The sequence below is a fragment of the Vicugna pacos genome, chromosome 11 (genome assembly GCF_048564905.1).
Source record: "Vicugna pacos chromosome 11, VicPac4, whole genome shotgun sequence".
Classification (NCBI taxonomy): Eukaryota; Metazoa; Chordata; class Mammalia; order Artiodactyla; family Camelidae; genus Vicugna; species Vicugna pacos.
This window is the reverse complement of record NC_132997.1, coordinates 24,499,739-24,522,117: the sequence shown is the minus strand read 5'-3', so window position 1 is coordinate 24,522,117 and position 22,379 is coordinate 24,499,739. Positions and strand designations below refer to the sequence as shown.

The 22,379-nt window shown below is 50.5% G+C and overlaps 1 protein-coding gene across 5 annotated transcripts in view; it reads left to right on the top strand.

The window, feature by feature from the left end:
- The window catches only part of SLC35F3 (solute carrier family 35 member F3), a 230,085-nt gene that overhangs the window by 157,938 nt on the left and 49,768 nt on the right, over positions 1 to 22,379 (top strand). For 3 of the 5 annotated variants that reach the window (XR_012077239.1, XM_072970945.1, XM_072970947.1), the window contains 2 exons: positions 4,259 to 4,583; positions 5,047 to 5,383. Coding sequence is in view for 4 of the 5 variants with exons in the window: in XM_072970945.1 (XP_072827046.1) it covers positions 4,259 to 4,583; positions 5,047 to 5,383 (662 nt within the window). In the remaining variant the exon portion in view is untranslated. The remainder of the gene's footprint in view (positions 1 to 4,258; positions 4,584 to 5,046; positions 5,384 to 22,379) is intronic. The other 2 variants (XM_072970946.1, XM_072970948.1) reach the window with 1 other exon arrangement.

Genomic DNA, 22,379 nt, shown 5'->3' with positions numbered 1-22,379 from the left:
TTCTTCTCGACCATAAGAGTGTGAATGTCTGATAAATCCCTGCTAGGAGACGGGCATCTAGTGTGACTTTGCAGGAGGCATGGCTGATGCGTAGTTTCAGTAAACTGCCCGGCTCGGAGACAGAGCTCAGGATGGAAGTTCACGGACAGTGTGGTTGTATCTCAGCATGCCGTGTGTACAAGAGGGCACTCCCCCTACGCACACGCACACACTGCAGCTTTCTCCAAAATGCTCAATGAAAGCAACTCCAGTAACAGAACTAGGAAGAGCCCGCCTGTCTCCTCGGGCTTCTGAGTGAGTTAAGTGACATAAACAGAGCGTTTAGAGGCAACCCAGTCAAAGGGAGATGCGTGGTCCACAATCACAGCGTCTGTCGGCACAGCCACTGGGCCAGGGTCTGCCATCTGCCTCGCGTTGCTCCCAGAACTCTTGGCTAAAGTGCGAGGTTAGGATGGAAGTTTCAAGATCATAAGTTTGGGGAATGTTAGTGGGGAGGGGGTGTCGGAGAGCGAGGATGACATAAGTACTATTTCTAGTTGTGTTAATAATGGTCAGAGGAGCTGGGACAGGAGACGGTGTGAGGCTAATTCAGCGCCGATTTCTTGGTGGCATTTGGCACTGCCTCTTTGGGCTGTGATACCGGGGTGAAACCAAACACAAAGGAATGGCTTGACTTACAATTTAGGACGGGAGGGAAAATCAACAGACGCTTCCTGCGCTGGAAGCGTTAAGAGGCTTTTGAGACAGGATACTGCTCCCCTCAGTGTAATTCCTTCCCTCTGAGCATACACTGGACGGCTCGTTGACAATGACCCAGGGAACCATGTGTATTTGCTACAGGATGTATTTGCGGAGAATAAATGTATCTGCTGACCAAGTTCATCATGCCACTCTACATTTATTCTTTAACTCATTTGCTCTGTTTGTCATGGACGCTGGGGCATGGGTAGTGTATATTTACCTCCTAAAGAAAGGAGGGTAAATATCCGTATTTGTGGCAGTCCCTTCCGCCAACCTGGCCGTTTCTTCCACTGTGACTCTGACCAAAGCAAGATGGGGCATCTTTATTGGGTGTCACAGTAGGGTAAGGCGGTGATGGGTTTCAGATCTCACCATCTTCTCACTGTTCGTTTTCCATAATGAAAAACTAGGTGAAAAAAACATGCCGTGAGCCTGAATTTGTTCAACCTCTTCCAGTGTCCATTCTTTTTTTTTTAATACAACATTTTAAATAAACCATACTTCAATTAAAAAGCAAACAAACAAACAATCCATTTAAAATATGGGTAGAAGAGGTGAACAGACGTTTTTCCAAAAGAGAAAAAAGCAGGTGGCCCACAGAAACATGAGAAGTTTATCAACATCACCAATATCAGGGAAATGCAGATCAAAATCACGGTGAGACACCACCTCACACCTGTCAGAATGGCCATCATCAAAAAGAACACAAATAACCAGTGTTGGCAAGGATGTGGGGAAAAGGGAACCCTTGTGCACTGTTGGTAGGAATGTAGATTGGTGCAGATACTGTGGAAATTAGTATGGAGGTTTCTCAAAAACCCCAAAACAGAACCACCATGTGGCCCAGCAGCCCCACGCCTGGGCATATACCCACGAATCCAGCGTCCATTCTTAGATAGCAAGTGAGTACCGTGAGACCACAGTTCATTTCTTTGTGGACCTTTCTTTCACCTCTGTAATTATCTTTTCAGTATGAGTTTTTGACAGTAGATGCTGGTCGTTCAGAAACCTCCCAGCCCCCAACACTGCTTGAAAATTATCCCCCTGATGAGAGGTTTCAGGGCTCACCCCAAATGCTGGGTAATCAGTGTGTCGACTGAAACGTGTGTGCTTCTGTCTGAAACTGCACTGGCCAGAAGTTGTGGGGATTCCCTGAGAGCATAGTCAGGACATCCTGGTGGGAGGGCATTGAGTAAAAAGAGAGGAATGTGCCTTCCTCTGCCCCCTCCACTTCTCCCGGCCCTGCAGCCCCTGCCAGAAACAGACAGCTTGTTAGAAGCTCAGAGCATTTGGGTCCCCAGGGGCTTCTGACTAGGATATATACACACGTGAAAAGAAGGAGAAGGAGGGAGGTGAAGTACTCACAGAGCAGGTAAAGGAAGCACAGTCAGATGGCGTCAAGAAGGATTCTGGCCAGTAAAGGACATGGTTGCTCCTTGACTAGCCACAAAGGCCTAGGATGACCTTTGGCTGAGAGATACCACCAGGGCTGGCGATGAATGACTGGGTTGGCTAACACCTGTGTAATCGGCTACCTTGAATCAGGATTTCGCCTCATAGAATTATTATATTTCAGGAAGTATGATATACAAAGCTTGGTCTAATTGTACTAGAGCTATTTAAATTACTATTAAGTTTAAACAAAATACACAGAGTATGTTTGCCCCCCAATACCTTTTGTACCCATCCTCTGTACCCCTTTAGTGGCAAGTGTCCCCATTCAGCTGAGTGCCTGGCTGAACTTATAAAAGGCAAGTAGGCTCTGTCTCCTGGAAACCTGCATCCATCCATAGCCACACCTTACGCAAGCCGCAGCGCTGCTTAAACTTCCAGCTGACTGGCATGCACACAATCATGAATGAAAACCAAACAGTGGAAGAGAAGGCCTTTTCCACCTTCTCATGGTCTCTGGGAACAACGTTTTCCAGCGTTTCCAGAAGTCACACGGTTCTAGAATGGAGTGTCTGAGGCCTTTCATAGCACCGGCTGCCAGCGGCTGTGGTTTTTAAGTAGCACTTCAAAGCGAGACTGACAGCCATCAGCAGGAAGTCAGTAAGAGCAAATAAATAAGAGGGACACGAAGTGCAAAATAAGATGAAACTCTCGGCATCCACGCCCCTAAGAAACAGGCAGGGAGGAACGTCTGTCAATGTCTGGGGAGCTTTTAAAGGTTAAGATCCATGACCTCGTCAGGTGGGAACCCCCGCCCCCAGCAGTGCCCAGCACCCAGGAGCACATCAGTCCGGGTGAGCTGACACGTGGGAAATATTTCAGCCACCCTGTGTGTTCTGGAGAAGTCTTCCTCAAGTCTCCAGATGTGCACAGAGATCACCTGTTGAACTACAGAGTCTGATTCTAGGGACCTGGGGATTCTGCATTTCCAGCAAGCTGGGGGTGGCACTGATGTCGCCAGCCCATGAACCATACTTTTTCGTTTTAATTGAAGTATAGTTGATTTGCAATATTGTGTTAGTTTCAGGTGTGCAGCAAGGCGATGCAGATATATATCAGATTCTTTTTCATTATAAGTTATTTCAAGATATTGAAGATAGTGAATACAGTTCCCTGTGCTGTGCAGTAAATGCTTGTTGTTTATCTGTTTTATATACAGTAGTGGGTCTCCCTTAATCCTGTACTCCTAATTTATCCCTCCCCCCTTCCCTTTGAATCTAAACAATAATAATACACATGAACTTATTTACAAAACAGAAACATTCACAGACATAGAAAACAAACTAAGGTTACCATGATCCATGTTTGGAAGATCAATTCTAGAGGAGAAGAAAACCACAGAAAACGTCTTTTTTTCTTTGTTCAAGCTGATTTATATTGAGGTATAATCAACAGATAACATTATGTTAGTTTCAGGTGTACAACATACTGATTCAATATGTGTATGCATGGTGGTCTAGTCAACATCTGTCACCATACATAGTTACAAAATTGTTTTTCCTGTGATGAGAATTTTTAAGATTACTTTCTTAGCATCTTTTTTTTAAAGCATGTTTTTATTGAAGTACAGTTTACAATGTTGTGTCAGTTTCTGGTGTACAGCCCAATACTTCAGTCACATGGGAACATACATAACATTCGTTCTCATATTCTTCGCCAGAAGTTACTACAAGATATTGAATATGATTCCCTGTGCTGTACAGTAGAAACTTGTTTATCTATTTTATATATATTAATTAGCATCTGCAAATCCCAGACTCCCAGTTTATCGCTTCCCACTCACCACCCCCTATAACCATAAGTTTGTTTTCTTTGTCTGTGAGTCTATTTCTGTTTTGTAAATAAGCTCCTTTGTATTTTTTTCCAATGTTTTTGAAGTTCTGTTTGGGGAAGCTGCCTCCGCGCCCCCCATCCCCCACCGCCCCCTCCCCTCCCCTCCCCAGGGTGGCCGGCTATGACAATGGCAGTGGGGTGGCTGCCCTCCCGCTCCTGCTCACCCCTGGGTCCTGGCCGCCCTCCGGGAAGGTGTGGAGGCCCCCGTTAACCGCCCCTTCTCTTCCCCCAGGGGAGGAGCGCCCCCGGGACCCCCCGGGCCCGGCGGAGGCCCCGGCGCCGGCGGGGGCGGAGGCCGGCGGGAGAGCGGGCCGCCGCTGCTGGCGATGCTCCCGCGCGCGGCTGCGGAAGACCTTCTGGGGCGTGGCGGTGGTGCTGTGCGTGTGCTCCTCCTGGGCGGGCGCCACGCAGCTCGCCAAGCTGACCTTCGGCAAGTTCGATGCCCCCTTCACGCTCACGTGGTTTGCCACCAACTGGAACTGTTTATTCTTCCCGCTCTACTACGCGGGCCACGTCTGCAAGTCGGCGGAGAAGCAGTCGGTGAAGCAGAGATACAGGTAGGCGCCTCCGGGATGCCGGCCGGCCCTGGGGCTGCTCTCCGGAGCTGCCGGCGCTGGGCCGCCCCGGTGGCGGGCGCTGGGCCGGGCCAGGGACACAGTGCCGAGAAGCCCCAGGGTCACCCACTGTCTTGGTGGGGCCGGGAGCGGAACTCTCTCCCCTCGGAGTGGTGAACACCTATCCTCCGCCTCTCACCCGGCAGCCGCAGGAACTCCTTTATATGAGATGAGAGAGGGCAGCGCCTTCCAGAGATGGCCTGTGCTAAGTCCCCAGAAAGGGTGGAAGTGGGAAAACTCTGTAGGTCCATTATCCCTCCCGAGTCAGGGCTGAGGACAGGTCCATGTAGCTGGGTAACTGGTTGCTTTCTGTAGCTTACCTCCCCCCGCAGGGCGATGTTCATTGCAAAGACTTGATTACTCATTCCCTCTCCAATCCAAGACCTTCCCTCCTTTGGTTTTATAGTTGCTTGGGTCTGAATATCCGGCAGCGTGGCCATCAAAATCAAGGCACTGTGTCAGCTTTGTGGACTGTATCTTCTCATTGGCATGACCTCCCTTTCAAAAAGAAGCCGGAAACCCTGATCTCAGCCATCTACCACAATGTACAGCAGGGGTCCCCCGGCCCCCTTAGGAGCCAGATGGTCCATGTTGGCCCTGGGACCTCATCTGTGTCAATCCTTGGGTCTCATGGTCACCCAGAGCCGAGGCTCTCCGTAACTGTGTACAGACCTGCTGCTGCTGGCCCAAATCAGATCTATCCAGAAAAAAACTCAGTGAAGAATGCTGGCCAAGGTGACCAGGTAGGGCCCTGGGAATTTATCTCTTACCAGTCCCAGAGGTGGAAAAAATGTTAAAGTCTAGGGCTATTTACTCCATCTCCACTGCCCTGTTCCCCACCTCACCCCAACCCCACCAGACATGCACCCTCCTCATACAGTGACTATGTCCCATTTACTGTCTCCTTCAAACCTCAGTCCTGTTCTGGAGTTGCCCTTAGAAGTTGCAGGATAACTGACACCATCAGGTCCAAGGGGCAAGGAGGTTTGGGAATGGAGTTTTACAGTCCGATCAGAATTTTCTGAGATTCTGCCATTACGTTGCTGTGAAGTTACCGTTGGAGGTGTGAGGGTCCAAACTGGTCTGATGTTCAGAGGGAATTTGGACTGGCTCCTTTAAAGGACGAGGTTGTAACTTGGGGGACTGGTTCTAGAGGAAGGGGCACTGATGCAGCTTGGGTTGAGTCACAAGGTCAGCGTCACATGTCTCAGCGGAAAGGACTCAGAGCAGATTCTGGAAGCACAGCATGTGGGAGCCTGGAGCCCAGACCTGGAACCCAGGCCTGGGCAGTTCTCAGTGTTGCCTTAAACCCATGGCTTCGTGGACCAGCCGGAAATCACTAGAAACCACTTACCGTGCCTCTTCTGAACAGCACCTGAAAGCAGACTGAGTTATGACTCTGTCGCAACGCAAACAAATAAGTTTAGAAACTTTGAGAGGGCCGTGGGTTGTCCCAAAGCAAGAGAGGAATAATGGCCTGCTTTTAGTCATACGGAAAAGCAAGTATTCAGTAATGATGTATTTAACAGTAAAGTAGCCCTGAGTGTATTCATTTTGTAATTACGAGTTTGCCTTTCTTTGAACTGAGTAGAATATTATGCCTCTGCCTCTAAAAAGGGGCTAACAGAAGTGAGCGCCCTTTCTCAATGGGAGATTTACTGGAGGGAAGACGAAATGTTCTATCCTTGCATCTGCCAACCGTGCAGCCTGAGAGAGGGCCTCCCGGGCTGCTGCCCTGAACGTGTGTCCTCAGCATGACGACGCCCACCCTGGGGCCAGACAGGCCCCGCTGGCCACTTAGGGCAGGCCCGGCACCGTTAACCAAGCGTGCCGAGAACACCACCAGAGGAGCCGAGCTCGGTGGTAGTTAAAAGGTCAAGGGAGGAAAAAAATGCAAAGTCAAGGAAGCAGATTAAACACGAAAGACATCACACCTTGATTCCAGCTCATTGTCTTCCTGTGAGAAGTCTCTGGGAAGAATCATGAGAGGAATCTGGTGACGGCTGCATCAGATGGAGAACGGTGGGGCGTAGTGGGGATCAGCACGGCTTGATTAGAGAAGCCAGTTAAAACCTCGCCCAATTTCTATAATAAAGCTTAGCTTACTCCCTAAAGAAATCCGATTGTAAACTGTGTGCTCCCTGTGGCTACACAGAGCCGTAACTGGGTGTGTCGTTTCAGCCCTGCACACCATTGGAGGGTTGAAGGGACTTGCTTTCTCAAAAAAGGGAGAGGCCAGTGTTCACATCACAGACTTTATGTAGGAAGTTACAACTCCTTGTCACAACTCAAATTGGGAATTCTTTTTTCTTTTTTTGGAAGAGGCTTTTTTTTTAATTGAAATATAGTTGTTGTTGTACAATATTATGTAAGTTACAGGTGTGCGGTATAGTGGTCCACAACTTTTAAAGGGTTTATGCTCCATTTATAGTTATTGTAAAGCATTGGCGCTATTCCCCATGTTGTATCTTGTAGCTTTTTTCATACCTAATAGTTGGTACCTCTTAATCCCCTACCGAATTGGGAGTCCTGTAAAACAGACTTTAGGATGCCCAGACATCGAGGCAAACTAAAATCACATCTTCCATGTTTGTGCTTTTATTGAAGTGAATGCCGGAGAGGAAAAGACCTTTAGTCAACTGAGAAGGTGTGTCTCTAGGTTAAGAGTGTTTCCGCAGGGAGCTGGGGATGAAGGGAGAGGGGTTGGGGCCGTTTTCAGAGAAGGAAGCTGGACAGATAAGCCCACATTTCCTGCGGTTATCAGGAAGCAATCGGGTGGAAGGTTCTTTTCTCTGAGCCCTCCCCACTGAGGCTGCTTCCTCCACTTGGAGCTGGAAAAGTCAGCCACCGCAGAGGCGGGGACACAGGGCTTCTCAAACTCTCCGAGTCTCCAGGATCTTGTCAAAGGGCTGACACTGACTCCGTAGGTCTGAGTTGACCTGAGATTCTGCTTTCCTAATGAGCTTCCAGGAGATGCTGGCACTGCTGGCCCACGGGCTGCTCTTGGACTGTACCTGCCCTGGAGTTGCCGAGTCTCAGCTCCACATCTTAAAATGTTGCTGATCTGACCCAATGGAGAAACCGGGACCCATCCTCCCATGTGCAGCTGACGAGGGACTGACTCACTTTGGGCCCCAAGGATGTTGGAGCCCTGGTCCTCTGCCACCTGCGGGGGAGGGGAGGCTCTGTGGGCAAGTCTTTTCACCTCTGAGAGCCTCACGTGCTTGTTTGTAAACGGAAGGTGATGACACACGCCCTGGCTTGCACAAAAGATGGTTGTGTAATCAGATGAAATACCGTACGTGCAGGTGTCCTAAAAGCTGTGAGATGCCAGAGGAATGCCAGGAACCACCCCCGGAGCGTGATCTCCTCTGTGGGCTATGAGGTAGCCCGTGCTTAGTTCATCGGCCACCTGCTGGTGGCCTGTTTAAACTGCAGGAGCGGGTCTTGCAGGGAGTGCCAGCCCCCCGCAGTGCCGCGCAGGTGTTCTGTGCGGGAGAAATCACCCCGCAGGCGTGCCGGCTGTACGAGGCATCCTGGAGTGATCAGGGCTTCCTGGGATCGGGTACTGTTGTCAGGAACCAGAGTGTGGATGTGAAAACCTGCCAGCCCAGCTGTCCTGGGTTTCAGCCTCAGTCCCTCGTGAGCAACCCCAAATGTCTGGAAATAAAGTGAGCACCCCTCTCTCCCCAGACAGTCGACACCCCACCCTGACCTTCCCTGTTTCTCGCAGACAGCTGGCCGCAGGGATGCCCCTGGGGAGGCAGCCGCACGCAGGACTCGGGGAGGGCTCTGGCCACGGAGGTGCGTGTGGGGGCTGTGGAAGCCGCAGGTGTGACCTGAAAGGGGGTTCAGCTCCCAGGAGCCTCCTGCCAAGCCGGGCACCTGGAGGAGGCGCACAGAGGAGGCCGTATCGGGTCCGTGGCCCTGGAGGGACGGCACACAGCCTCCCAGCGCCTCTGGTCTCAGGAGGAGGACGGCTCTTCGGATCCCAGGGGCCTGCCCGGACCAGCACAAGCAGCCAGAGTGGATCTGGGGCACTTGCCGCCTTGTCGGAAGTTCTGTCAGGAATTCCTGTTAGTAGTGACCTCTTTTCGTGAGCAAACACTGGGACCTTCTGCTCTCACGCGGCTGCCAAAAAAGCGAACGAGGCAGTGGTGACGGATGTTTTCCTCTGCCTATTGTAGTCCCTGGCTCCTGGAAGCTAGCCCGTTGATTCTGCCTCAGAAACGCCAACAGACGTTCTGAGCCGAGACAGGGGAAAGGGCGGCTTTGGTGCCTTCCGTCTGCCGTCCTACAAGGCCCAGACAGGCAGGCTCTGGACGGGGTCCTGCACCTGTAACATTCAAGGTCTAACCGAGGAGCAGAGCAGTCACACTCTGGAGGGTTGTTCTTTCTGGAAATGGTTATTGCACATCTCCACAGGGATACAGTCATAAATGGTCCCCATCCTTAAGGAGCCTGCATCCCAGCAAGGGAGTCAGATAGTCCAGTGGGGGGAGTGTGTGTGCAGGGGGCCTGGGGAGAAGCCCAGGTGTGCAGGTCCTGGGGCAGGTGGAAAGGTTCTTGGAGGAAATGACCAAGGAGCAGCCTCTTTGAAGACAAACTGCTGGTCCTCCTGGTGGTGGGCAGAAATGGACCCTGTGGCCCTCCCACACCGTGCTGAGAGGTGTGGGTTCTTGTGTGACTGTTGTGGGAGGGCAGAGAAGCCATCAGACTGGATCTTTAGAAATACCACTATGGCTCTTGGTCGAGGACAGGATGGAGCGCCAGTGGAGGCCAGGCCAGTCGAACAAGCTCGATGTCTAGGTGTCCGGCATGTGGGCCGGTGTGGTGACACTGATGTTGTCCCCAGCATCCAAGTGGGAGAGAGACCATTATGAAAACCAGAGTGGGGTGTGGGGAGGCAGCAGGAGAGAGGGGCAGACGGGCTGGGCTGCAGCTGGGGTGCAAGGTCAGGGCCAAGTAGGTATCAGGACTCAGTATTCAGAGGCCGGGATGGAAAGGCCTCTGCATGCTGGGTCAAGGGGCCGGAGCTTTATTCCCCAGGCCAGGGGAGTAAACTCTAAAACTTGTTGAACCGAGGACTGATGTGAGCAGAGCTGCTTTCAAAACGAGGAGTCAGAGTGTGAATTACATAACAGGTTACAGAACACGGGCCTGCTTCACACTGGAGGTAGAATGACTCAGCATTTTGATTTTCTGTTTGTTTCTTTGGTTTGAGTGTAAACCTTGAAGTGTTACAAGGCCGGGTCTCTTGACTGGAATCGTCAGCTTCTTCTTCAGCTGAAAGCAGACTCGTGCTGGTGAAGAGCATTTCATTGGTCATTTTAACACCAAACTCAGGCATTTGGGAAGTAAGGGGGAGTCTCCATTCCGGGAAAGGCTGGTACATGTTTTTCAGGCCCAGTGTAAATGCAGGGGCATCGCCAAGGTCGCCCTAATTAAGGATGCCCTGGCACATCCCTGCCATCCTGGCGCTGTCAGGCCTCCTACCTGATGCAAGCTTTCCCTTTCATCCCTGAGCCCTGCACGTGCTCTGGCCCGTTGCTGCCATCAGCAGTGCTTCGGAGGGTGAGGGCGCTCAGGAAGCAAGGCCACAGGGGGCCTCCATCCTAGAGAGATAGAGACAGCCCTTCACTCATTCCACAAAGTCTGCCAACGGTTCTCTGTGTGTCGGGCGCTGTTCTAGGTGCTGGGGACACAGCAGTGACCAAAACAAGGAAAAATCCCTGTCTTCAAGGAGCTTAGCTTTCAGTGGGGAAACAAAGAAGTAAAATACACCACGTCAGATGGTGCTGGGGGCTGTGGAGCAAGATGGCACAAGGCTGCAGGGTGGCATGCTGGGCGGGAGGCACTGATGTCCAGCAGGGGCCCTGACTGTCTGGAGGGACCTGTGCGGCCTCAAACGGCTGGTTGGCCCAGGTTGCTCACTGGCTCACTCCTTTCTTACCCATTCCTACAGCGATGTTCACTCGTGACTGTCTGCTCTGACCACGCATGGCTGGGTGCTGGGGAGGGGAGGTTCTGAGCACATTCCTGCCCTTGGGATATCCAGCACCCCGGGGTTCAGCCACCCTTGCAGTCTAGGACACAGGAGTCCAGCAGCCGGGCAGTCTGACCAGCATGGCTCTGTGGGGCCCAAGAGCCCTGCCTGGCCGCGAGCTCGAGGCCCAGCGGCGGAGGAAGGGGCAGAATGTCCCGCACTCAGCAGTCCCTTTGCCCTCCCCCTGCCTCCTAATGTGTAGCCATCTTGTTTCCAGTCTTAATTCTGAGACTCATCAACCTCAAAAAGCAACATCTGGAGCCCTTGCACTTGAAGGTGTTGTTGTTGTTGTTTTTTGTAGCTGGTTTAGGTGAAATGGGCAAAATATTTGGAAACTGCAGTTTCTAATTGGGCCCATGTCTCCTGCCTGGGGGTAAATAACAGCAGTGACGTATGAACATCTTTACACGAGGAGATTTTGGTCAGGCCTGCTGCTGAGACAAAGTACTTTCCCCTGTACGCACACACGCGCACACACACACACACACACACACGCACATAGCCGTCTGAGCAGCAGAACAGATGGTACAGCCACAGGATAGCACGTAGTCAGTGCTCTGAATCCAAGGAGGAAGACACAACGAGTCCCAGAATCAGCAAAGGGAGAAGTGAGAGGGGGGTGGCTGACAGAGGTTTAGATGGTCTCTGCCTGTTTAAAGACAGCATTTGAAATACTCAAGGATACCTCAGTCTCCCGCAACACATCACCCCCATGCCCCAGACACACGCACCTCACACACGCACGCCAGATCCCCACTGCTCTGTCCTGTCGTCATGGCGTTCGTAGTTTGGCTCATTTGTTCCCCTCGGATATCACCGCCACCGCACCCCCACGTCCCAGGTAAACAACTGCGGGGCACCTCATCCCAGGGAAATTCAGTGGCAGCCAGGCACCCGCAGAGACGAGTCCAGAACATTCCACAAGTGATTTTTCAGCTTTCACACAGGCAAATAGGACATGTTGTATTAGCTGCCGACCTCTTCTGTTTCTCATGTGCTTCAGCCACCGTTCATCCCCCAGTATCTGAGGTCTCTGTTAACCCTTGAACAGGTATCTTTGAAGTCCGGCAGTTTAAGGAAGCTATGCTACTTACCTTTATCATTTCAGAGCATGTCTAATTCAGCTGCAGCAAAATTGTTTCCCCGGGCAGTTTCACTGAAATTTTGCCAAACGTCCATTCCAATGCTCATGATTTTGGTCTTTGAGAATGCCAGCTGTTTAACTAATTGCCATGTCAGTGTGATTATGGCTCTTTGAGGGTCAAGGAACCCTAGGCTGGGCTTATTAACAAGAGATTTAGTAACTGTTTTAGCACGAAGCAGCAGGATCCCTGTGAACATTTGCAAGATCGGGGTCACAGTGGCATAGAAGGTCCCCAGATCCCAGAGGGGGATGCTTCGGCCGGTGGGTCTTGAGGGGCAGTGCACATCGCACAGGTCAGGCGGGGAAGCAGGGCTCCTGTGCTCCGTGTGCAGGAAGGCGCAGAGAGGCAGGTGTAGGAAGAGCGCACACTGCTGATGTGACCAGGAGGCCCAGACCCCAGCCCTCCCACCAGCTAGTGTCCAGCCAGTTCTTACTCTCTGTGTGCTTCCTAATCAGAGAATCAAGACTAGCAGGATGAATAGAAATCAAGATGCCTAGAAATCTCAAAAATGGAAAAAAAATCAACATTTCTCTAATCCAAATCAACCACACTATCATAGAGGCCGCAGAAAAGAGGCAGGAGACCTTTGTTCACTTCAGTCCCAGACCTCTCCAGAAGCGCTAGGCGGGAAGAAATGATCAACACTCTTTCCTCACAAGGAGGAGCACGGAGGCAGTGCCCAGGTGGGGTGGACTTAGGGGAACGCGACTAGCCCATGCTTGGGGCACTGTGGTGAAATGATAAGAACGCAGGCTTACCCTTACTTGGCTATATTGCCATAGGTTAGTCACCAAAAGCTCTAAGCCTCACTCCTTATCTATAAAATAGGGACCCTAATACCTACCTCTGACGGTTGCAATTGACATTTCCCTTCTTCCAGGCCCTCTCAGTCCCTGCAGAGATCTTGTGTTTGAACAGAACAGAATTAAATGTGACAGTGTATACAAAGCCCCTTGGCCCAGAGATTTCCTATCTTTGGTTAACTCCAAACATGAATCCCAAAACTGATGCAAACCCTGGTTCCTGCTCTCTGCAAATCATAAGATGAAGGTGGTGATGAATCTGATGGTCATGGTGATGATGGCAATGATGATGGTGGTGGTGATGGTGATAAGGATGGTGATGATGGTGAAAGTGATGAGAATGGTGATGATAATGATGGTGATGGTGGTGATAGTGATGAGGATGGTACCGATGGTGGTGGTGACGATAGTTATGGTGAAGAGGGTAAGATGATGGTGATGATGATGGTGGTGGTCATTGTGGTGGTGGTGATTATGGTGATGATAGTGATGAGAATTGTACTGATGGTGATGGTGATGATGGTGGTGATAGTGATGGAGAACATTGCAACCACACATGACTGAGTCTTTCTCCTCATGAAGCTTCGGGTAAGTTAGGTAGCTGATGTGGAGCCCACAGCAAAGAGGGCAGCTTCACACCTTGTCATTATTTTGGGCTGTTGGGAAGGGAGCATTTCTTCGCAGAGGTGAGCTTTGAGACAAGTTTGACAGGAAAAGGGCAGACAACTCATGTGGTATGTGCCACTGTCATGTCATTCTGAGAGCGAGGCAGAGATGCAGGGTGATCCACTTGCCTAGAAAGCAATGTCCCATCAGGCTCTTGATGTTCGTTTTGGGTTTTTGAAGGCTAGAAAAGAGAATGGGGGTGGAAATGCTAGTGCCATGCAGAACACTGAGGCAGACGCACCTTGTTGAGTTATTTTTCTTCCGCTGGCACCACCATAGATTGCGTACGACTCGTAGCTGAGCTGGAGTGGCCACCCCGTCCACGGGAGCGGCCATTATCCTGGATTCCACAGCCCTGACCACACCTCCTGTCCCTGCAGCATCTGCCCACGTGCCAGGGTCCTGCCTGCACCAGGCACCCAGGATGCAGAGAGGAGCGAGGCCACGTGGCGGAGGGAAGGGACCCCAGGCATTGGAGTCAGGCTGCTTCAGGTTCTAGATCAACCACTTACCATCTGTGTGTGACTTTGGGCAAGTTATTTATAAGCAAGCACTCCTTTCGCTTCGGTGATCTCATATTTAATAGGGCCGATAGTGCCTGTTTCCGCAGACAGGCTGCAGGGTTTGGGGTGCTTGTCTGAACTTGGCCATTAGTCCCTGCTGCGTTAACAGTGGTCACCGCTCCCCCTGCTGCTGGAACAGTGATTCCTGTGGTGGAAGCTGTTCATTTACAGTCTCTGCCTGAATACAGCCTTGCCGCACGTACCGTATTTCTCTGAGCTACTTCACTTCTAGCTGAGCCACAGAGTAAGGCACCTTTTGGCACTTAGATTCTCTGCTACGTTATTTCATTGTATCACGTTGCACATGGGCCTTCCTCAGCTGAGGGACCGGGAGCCTGTGGGGAAAGCAGTCATTATACCTGCTTTAAAGCAAAACCAAACCAAATTCTCTTATATAGCCGGTGTCTATGCTGAGCGTTTCAGAGAGTCAGTCCTCCTTTCACTGAAACACATTTTATCTACTTTAAGCAGAAGCCAGAGCTGACCAGGCCCCTCAGGCCAACCCTCCCCTCCCCCATCACCCATCCCCTCTGCCCACCACCCATCCCCTCCCCCCATCACCCATCCCCTCTGCCCACCACCCAGGGCTGGGCCTGAGAGGCGTGGGGAGGTCTCCAGCTGAGGGGCCCTGGGAAACTACAGATGCGTTTCCCAGACTGGGCCATCACATTCTAAGAGAGACCCCGGCAGTAGTGGGCTCCCCAGGCCGTAAAGCCAGTGTGCCTGGTCCTGGCCGGCTCTCAGTCACCGCAAGTACACATTGGTTTGATGGCCACATCCCACATCAGCTTGTTGAGTTCATCACAAAAGATGACAAGTCTGATTGCCTTTTTGGATGTTTGTACAAATCCTCTTCTCATGCTTCCTGGACTTTCAGAAAAGAATTAGAGGAAGATTAGCAGATACACACTACTGTATATAAAAGAGATGAACGACAAGGACCTACTGTACAGCACAGGGAACTGTGTTCAATGCCTTATAACGGCCTATAATGAAAAAGAACATGAAGGAAATAAACAAGTAAATAAGCCTAAAATGACCTCCCCTCCATGAAAAAAAAAGTTTTTAAAAGAAAAAGAATATGAAGACAAATATATGTATGTCTGTGGACAACTGAAACACTGTGTTTGTGCACCAGAAATGGACACATTGTAAACTGACTATACTTCAATTTTTTTAAAGTGAAAAAAATAAAATTAGAGTTATTACATTTACCTCTTCAGCTGTTTTCTCCTTTAAGAAGGGAGAAAGCAAAGGGGTTTACGCACTTAATGGAACTTCTAGGAGCACATCACGGTCCTGACACTCTTCTCTTGTCGAAGTGCCCGACTTTCTGACACTTACATTGAATGAGTTACTCACGATCGTACCTGCGTTATTAATTTATAACTTAAAATAAATTAAAAGCCCTGGAAACTAAAGTACCTTCATTACAGGAACATCTCGTTAGAACCATTATATGGAGTATTTTGCTGTGTGTTTCTCTGGAGGAGGAGGAAATGGAAGTCAGTGTTTTCAGTAATAGACGTCGTGTGCTCCACCGACAGAGCACAGACAGCTTGTGAATATTTTATTATGATGAGAGTTGGGAGGATTGGGTCTTTTAAATGCTCTTGGTTATTTTTCAAGTGTTCGGTTTTATGAAAGGTAGATGAGGTCGGTGTGTTTAAGCCCAGCTAGGAGGGAGCCCTTGTTTCTTGCTGAAGATGTTTCCTCCCATGTCAGGAGCAGAGGGAACTGACAGCCTGGACTGAGAGACATGCATTTTACAGGATCCTTTCTGGGGCCACTTGTGAGGCTTCATGGATCTTCCCTGGAGAGGAGGGGTGGAGCTGTGTGAGCTTCTTGGCCAAACCTCCAGCTCTTGGGTGGGGGTGGGGGGCCCAGACCCTGGCATCCCATGGCAGGCTGGCACCATGGAGGACTTGGGAACCTCCTGCAGCAGAGATGGGGAGATCCAGGACAGAGGTCCCCGCTCCTCCTACCGCAGTGCGGGGCTGCTGCCGGGACAGACAGTCCAGTCACCGACTACATCTCCCAGCCGTCCTTGGCGTCTAAGTTGGGCCAGGTGACTTCCCCCTCTAAGTGGTATGTGTCGGCCAAGGCAGATAAGGACCAGACGGGCACTCCCCACCCTCCTCTTTCCTGCTCCCCCGACTGCCCACACAGGGCCCCCAGGTTCCCAAAGTAGCGGAACCACAAACAGAAGGAGAGTCGCCAAGTGGGTGACCACTACGTGTCTTCCAACAACGCGAATCAGACTGAACTTCTGTTGTGCTGAGCATCTGAATCAGGACTCTGACGCTCAGCTAATACGCCACTTAGTGCAGACCCCATCCCCACCCCAACCCACAGGGCGGGAGCCCCTCTGAAAACCTACGCTCTCCACCACGAGCGCTTGGGCATCCCACTACCCAAAAGCTCCCATGTGGCTTTTTTGCTTTTAATTCTGAACAGAAGGAGAATTGTGACAGTGAGCCTGGACAGATAATGCCAACTTCTAAACACACGGACGGGGTCTCACCTGCACATCCCCAGCAGCCAGCCCAGGGCCTGGCGCAGGACGGTGCTGGTAGGAGGCGGGCAGGCGGGCTGGGGAGAAGCTATCACGGGGGCGGCGTTGGTATTGCCATCCTCGCGCTCACTGCCCGAGCGGGATGCTGAGACCAGCCTGCAGAAGGCGTCCTTCAAGGGGCCGGCCCTGGGAAAGACAGTCCATCCTCACAGCAGGCGGTTCCCCTCCCAGCCGGAAGGATAAACAGACTCAATTCACAAAGACCTCTTACATTATGAAAAGTTTTAGAAAAAAAATAAGTGTTGGACTTCCAGACTTTTTTTTGGCCGTTAGTTCTGAAATGAGCTGACTCCAGTTCCACGGAGGCCCCTTTGCGCGTCTGGTTGAAGCCAGAGTAAAAGCCCATCCTCATGAAAGGCCAGTTCGGCCTTTTCATTGGTAGAATTTTGCATTATTTTAAAACTACCTGCTCACTGCACCCCAGAAGAAAGGCGTTTAGAGGACTCGTGCATTTAGGGTCTTAACTGACTTGTGGACATTTTAACCTGCTGTGGGGTTTGAGATTTTACGTCTGTTCCCGATACGTTACCATTTAACAGGCCACCCCCACACCTAACGGCGTCAACACCCACGTCGTTGTCCTCTGGGACTCTGGGTGGGGGGTGGGGATTCCGACGGGGCATCAGGGATGCGCTCTCCCTGCTCTGCCACGCCCGGAGCCTCCGCTGGGAAGATATGCTGGGTGGGGTAACTCGACAGCTGGGGCTACAGTCATATTGGGGGGTCTCCCTACCGTGTCTGGTGGTTGACGCTGGCTGTCACCTGCTGTGGCCTCCTCGGGTGGTGAGGCGTCCTCACAGCACGGTGGCCCGAGGGAGGCAGACTGCTTTCCTGACGGCTCAGTGCCCCAGTGGCGAGTGTCCCCATGGAGAGAGGCCTCGTTCCTTTCAGGACCTCACCTCTGAAGCCTCCAGTGACATTTTCGCTGGACTTCTTCCATCAAGACAGTCACCAGCCTGCCCAGTTTCAGGGAGAACAGGGACCCCATCTCTCAGTTGGGGGAAGAGCTCGTGGGATGGGAGGTTTTGTTGTCACCACCTTCGGAAAATACACAACATCCAGAGCAAATGTGGTGTGGGAGTGGGGGGGGCGGCAAGCTCACCTCTGTCAGAAGGAGGGGTTTCTGGGCTGCAAAAGGCAGGCAGGAGGCTTGGGGTTAGGAGGCAGAGGAGGACTGGCTCCTGGAAGGGGATTCTACCAGAGAAGCAGCAGGTCCTCAAGGAGCCTCTGTCTGTCCTGGCCTGGGGAGGTGTCAGAACCCTGACTTTCTCCTGAAGGACGTGCGCCTGACCAGCCTTCCAGCCCACCAGGACACCTGCGGGGTCTCGGTCAGCGTCCGCTCCAGCCCCTCCCCAGACTTCCACCGCTGCCTCCACCATCTCCCTCCTTTGAGAATCAGGACTTTTCTCACTACAGGAGAAAAATCATATCAGCCCAGATAGAGAAGGCTAATGAAGGCAACAGTGACTGATTCAGAAAGTGGAAAACTGCCTGGAGCTGCCAGACTCCAAGAGCAGATGCGGAATGTATTTCCCACCCAGGTATCTCCCTGGTACCTTGGTCCGTACTGACTTTTCCCCTTCTAAGTACATGAATTCCTTTTATGCAAATAATATTCCAGGACTGTGGTGTTACGGGCCGCTGACAGCGCAGTCATTTATAACTCAACTCAGGTCCTTTTATGCACTGAGCTGCCGGGAGACCCAGCATTAACAAAAACCACACATAGGACAAAAACAGCCAATAGGATGGGTTACAGTGTGAATAGGAAATCACTCAGAAGCGGCAAGGACAGCAGGACAGAATGTTTTGGTGGCTCTGGGGACCGGGAGCCTTTGTTGGGTGCCAGGTGTGGTCAAGGCAGGTGGTAGAGGTGAGGGGCAAGGGAGATGGTGCACTGTCTGAGGAGCTGGGGGTGGAGAGGCACAGGAGAAGTGACAGACCATGGCAGGATGTGACGGCCTCGAAGGATGGAAAACCACATCTAAGTCCAAGACTTGGCAGAGTCCATGGGGCTGGAAACCAAGGTGTGGAACCATATGGGTGGAGTGCAGGCACTAAGCAGATCCAAGGCTGAGTGTGCTGGCATAGTGGGTGCGACCTGCTGGAAACAAAAAAGAGAAAGAGACGGACGGAGAGGGAGAGAAATATAGCAAGAGTTTTAACCTTGGCTGTCTGATGAGTTGCTTTGTCTATTGGTTGGTTGGTTAGTTGGTTGGTTGGTTGGCTGGTTAGTTTTTGGTTTGGGGGTGTTTAGCAGAGAAATACTTTCTTCTAGTTAAAACAAAAAACCACAGGGGAAGTGCCACACAGAAAACGAGATTCACGAGGAACTCTGTCTTCAGAAGACACTGATGGTTGTCCCACGTGCTTCTGTTCCTGATCAGATGCTGAGGCCTGCCATGCTGGTCTGTTCCCGCCAGAAGCATCACATCACAGCCCAGAAACCAAACTCTGTTCTTTGCTGCAGCTTAGGTGAACACGATGTCTTCCCCCACCCGCTGCCCTTCCGGAGGCAGGGACCCCCCACTCAGAGTGAAGGTCAGGTGCAAGGGCAAACCTCCCCTGTGCAGCCACAGTGGGGACTTCCGCATACACGGGAGGTGTGTTCCAGGTCTCTTCTGATGGGGTCTCTTGTTTGCACTTATATCAGGAGGAGGGGAGAGTTGCTAGTTCTTTGGGTGAGGCTTAGGGAACTTGTCCCGGGAAGCAAGCTGGTGGGTTAAGTCACAAGTCCCGCGTTACCCGCGGGGAGCCGCTGACCGCCAGGGTGCGCTGTGTCCTCCTGGGTGCGATCCTCGTGGGCGTGGCCGAGGCGGAGCCGGCGCGGGGGTGGGGGGCATCCTGTCGCACGCACACACTAGGGCTGCGGGGTCCTCTGTCTGCCGGCTCTGGTGGCTGCTCCTCCGAACAGGTTCACCTTCACTTGCAGGGACAGCCCCATGCCTGTCACAGCTCCGGGCAGGAAGGCTCGCATTTCTCCAGTTGGTACCCTCTGCCTCCTTATGTAGTTCTAGCTTCTTTCCTAGCTTTTTCCTCTTTCCCACATAGAAGCTTCCATCCCTCTAATGAGGAAGAGGAACCTCTCCTGTCCTTTTCCTTCTCCCCAGCAGGGAGGCCAGCCGGCATGTGCACCTCAGATCACTGGGGACCCTGCAGGAGGGAGCAGTGCCTCCCCCTTGCCTTGTGTGTCTGAGCAGATCCCTCTGGTTCTCACCTCTGGTGGCACATTTGGTGGGTGTCTCCACTGGGGGCCCCTTGCTCACCCTTATCCAGGTACCAGCTGGGTGTGCACTGTGGCATGGAGGTTGCAACCCCTTGGAGTCACCTGTCTGCTGTGGGTTGGGGCAGCACGCCTTTGGGAAAGAGGGACTGACTGCCCTGCCCCAAGGCAGGGTCTCTTTTTTTTTTTTCTTTTTTTTTCACTGGGAATGAAACTAGGCCCTGCAAATTATGAGGTTGTCCTCAGGGTAAATAAGCAAGTTTTAATTTAAACGCTCTCTCCCAGGTCATAGTCCATACTTGACATAAAGGCTAAAGGCACAGGTAGCTAACTGTTAACACAGGGGTCCCCAGCAGAGTGGCTCAGGCAGGCTTGGGTGCTTATTGTCTTGAGCCTGCTTCCCGCAAAATGTGATCCACAGAATGCGAGTAGTGCGGGGTGTTAAATGGGCTTCTGTGGTCAGATCCATTGGTGAATTGCATCATGCTTTACTCCAGAACTTCTCAGTCTTGAAAGTGCTAGCACACACTGGGACCTTACAAGTGGCACATAACATGGGCTGTCTCCCAGCATAGCTGATTATCGGGCCCTTTTCCTGCTGAATGTAACACATTCTAGCATCTGAAGAAGCATGCTTTTGGAGGTGATATTTAAGTAATTGTTCCAAATAGAAGAAGAAGAAGTGGATGGAACCCCAATGTGAAAAGAGATGTAATATGTGGCAGTTGGTGAGCCTGGCGGGTAGAAAAAAGAGCATTAGGTTGAGGCTGAAGCAGAGGCGGGGAGGAGGGTAGCTGGGTTCCCAGCAGAGCGAGGCCAGAGATGAATCCTGCTTTGTAGAGATGACAGTGCCAGCAAACGCCAGAGGGAACACACAAGAGCCATGGGATATTCTTGACTACCGCTGGCTGCCTCTTGAAGCTAAACTTCGGTCCCCTGTGAAATCTTTGACCTTCTTTAGAGCAGTTTCATTGCCGAAGAGGTGAAGGAAATAGTGAGGACTGAGGTTATTGGACCAATAAGGAGAAACAGCTTAGTGGTGAAGGTTACAGGGACACAAGAGAAAGTGACCACGTCATCCTAAGGCTTGTGTCAGAGAAGCACACATCTGTGGGCGTGGAGAGACGATCAATTAAGAGATCATTTGAGTTTGGCCCTTTGGCCCTGTAGATGAGTAATGGGACAAACAACCAGATAGAAAGTGTAAGGATGAAAAGAGCCCATTACGGGCGCACCCAAGACAACTTTAAATCCCTAGTAATAAACAGAACAAGATTTTATGGGACCTCTATGGAGAAAACTTCAAAACACTTGAGACGCAACAACGTAAAAATGTCCATCCTCCCTACATTCATTTATGAGGATAATGGCATCCCAATTAAAATACCGAATTGGACAAGAAAACCCTGAAAAAACAAGAGCAGTGAGGGGAACTAGCTGTTCTAGAGGGGAAATGTGGTGGGAGGCCTCAGGAATGAAAATGATGTGGCACACATTTAGACGGAAGATGGATCAGACATAACAGAACGTCCACAGGTCGACCTAAATACATAAAGAACTTTAGTTTTTGATAAATGTGATGTCTCACATAAGCGAAGGAAAGATGAACTGTTTAGTAAGTGATTTGGGGGCAACTGGTAAGCAATCTAGGAAAAAATAAATTTGGCTACTATAAGTCTAGATAAATTCCAAATGGAATTTAATTGTAAGACCTAAAATTTTATGAGTGTTAGATAAAATGAGATAATCCGCTTATTGCTTTTCTTTCATTACCTTTCTCACTGTATTCAAAGTCTAGAAATCATCAAAAAAGATTAATAAATTATTAATTAAACTACATTTTAAAAAAATTTAAAGACTACCACTTGTCAAAAAAATAATGATCACCATAATAAGCTAAGTGAAAAAAAAACTGACAAACTGGGAAAAATATTTCCAATTCATATAACAGACAAAGAGCTAAGCTCTCTAATAAATAAAGAGCTCCTACAAATCAATATAAAAATGACCAACAACTCAATAGAAAAATGTGCAAAGGATGTGACAAGTGGTTCACAGGAAAGGAAATGAAAATAGCTTATAAATAAACAGGAAAAAATGCTTAATCTCACCCATTAATGAGAGAGATACAAATTAAAACTTGTAATTTTTTTTTACCCCGTGATAGTAACAAAAAATAAACAAAATGAAGTTTTGATAATATGCTGTGTTGGCAAACTTTGAGAAGCAAGTGCTTTAGTGCATTGCTGGTAAGGTGTAAATTAGTAAACCATGTATAGGGCAATTGGTATAATAGTACTGAGCAAAACCACAAATCAAAGTATCCACTTTGGCCTAGGACTTGACGTCTAGAAATCTACATCACAGGATCTACAAGAAAGCACAGATCATGGAGTATAAACCAGGGAGCACTGCAGCGTTGTCTGCCGTTAGCTGAAGATTAGAAACAGCCCCAAATATTCATCAGTGGGAGACTTCCTAATGAGAGTATGGTCCAGGCTTTCAGCGAATGCTATTTAGCCGTAAATAAAGATTAGGTGCATTCAGCCAGTGTCAGCTAAAACTGTTTCCCATCTCATTTTGACCCATCTCCCACCTTTCTGACCTCACTTCCCACCCTCTACTCGTAAACACCAGTAAAATGCCATCGCAGATGCTGAATGAACATGACACTTCGGAGGTCCATTTGACAATGCCTATTAAAGTTTTAAATGCCCA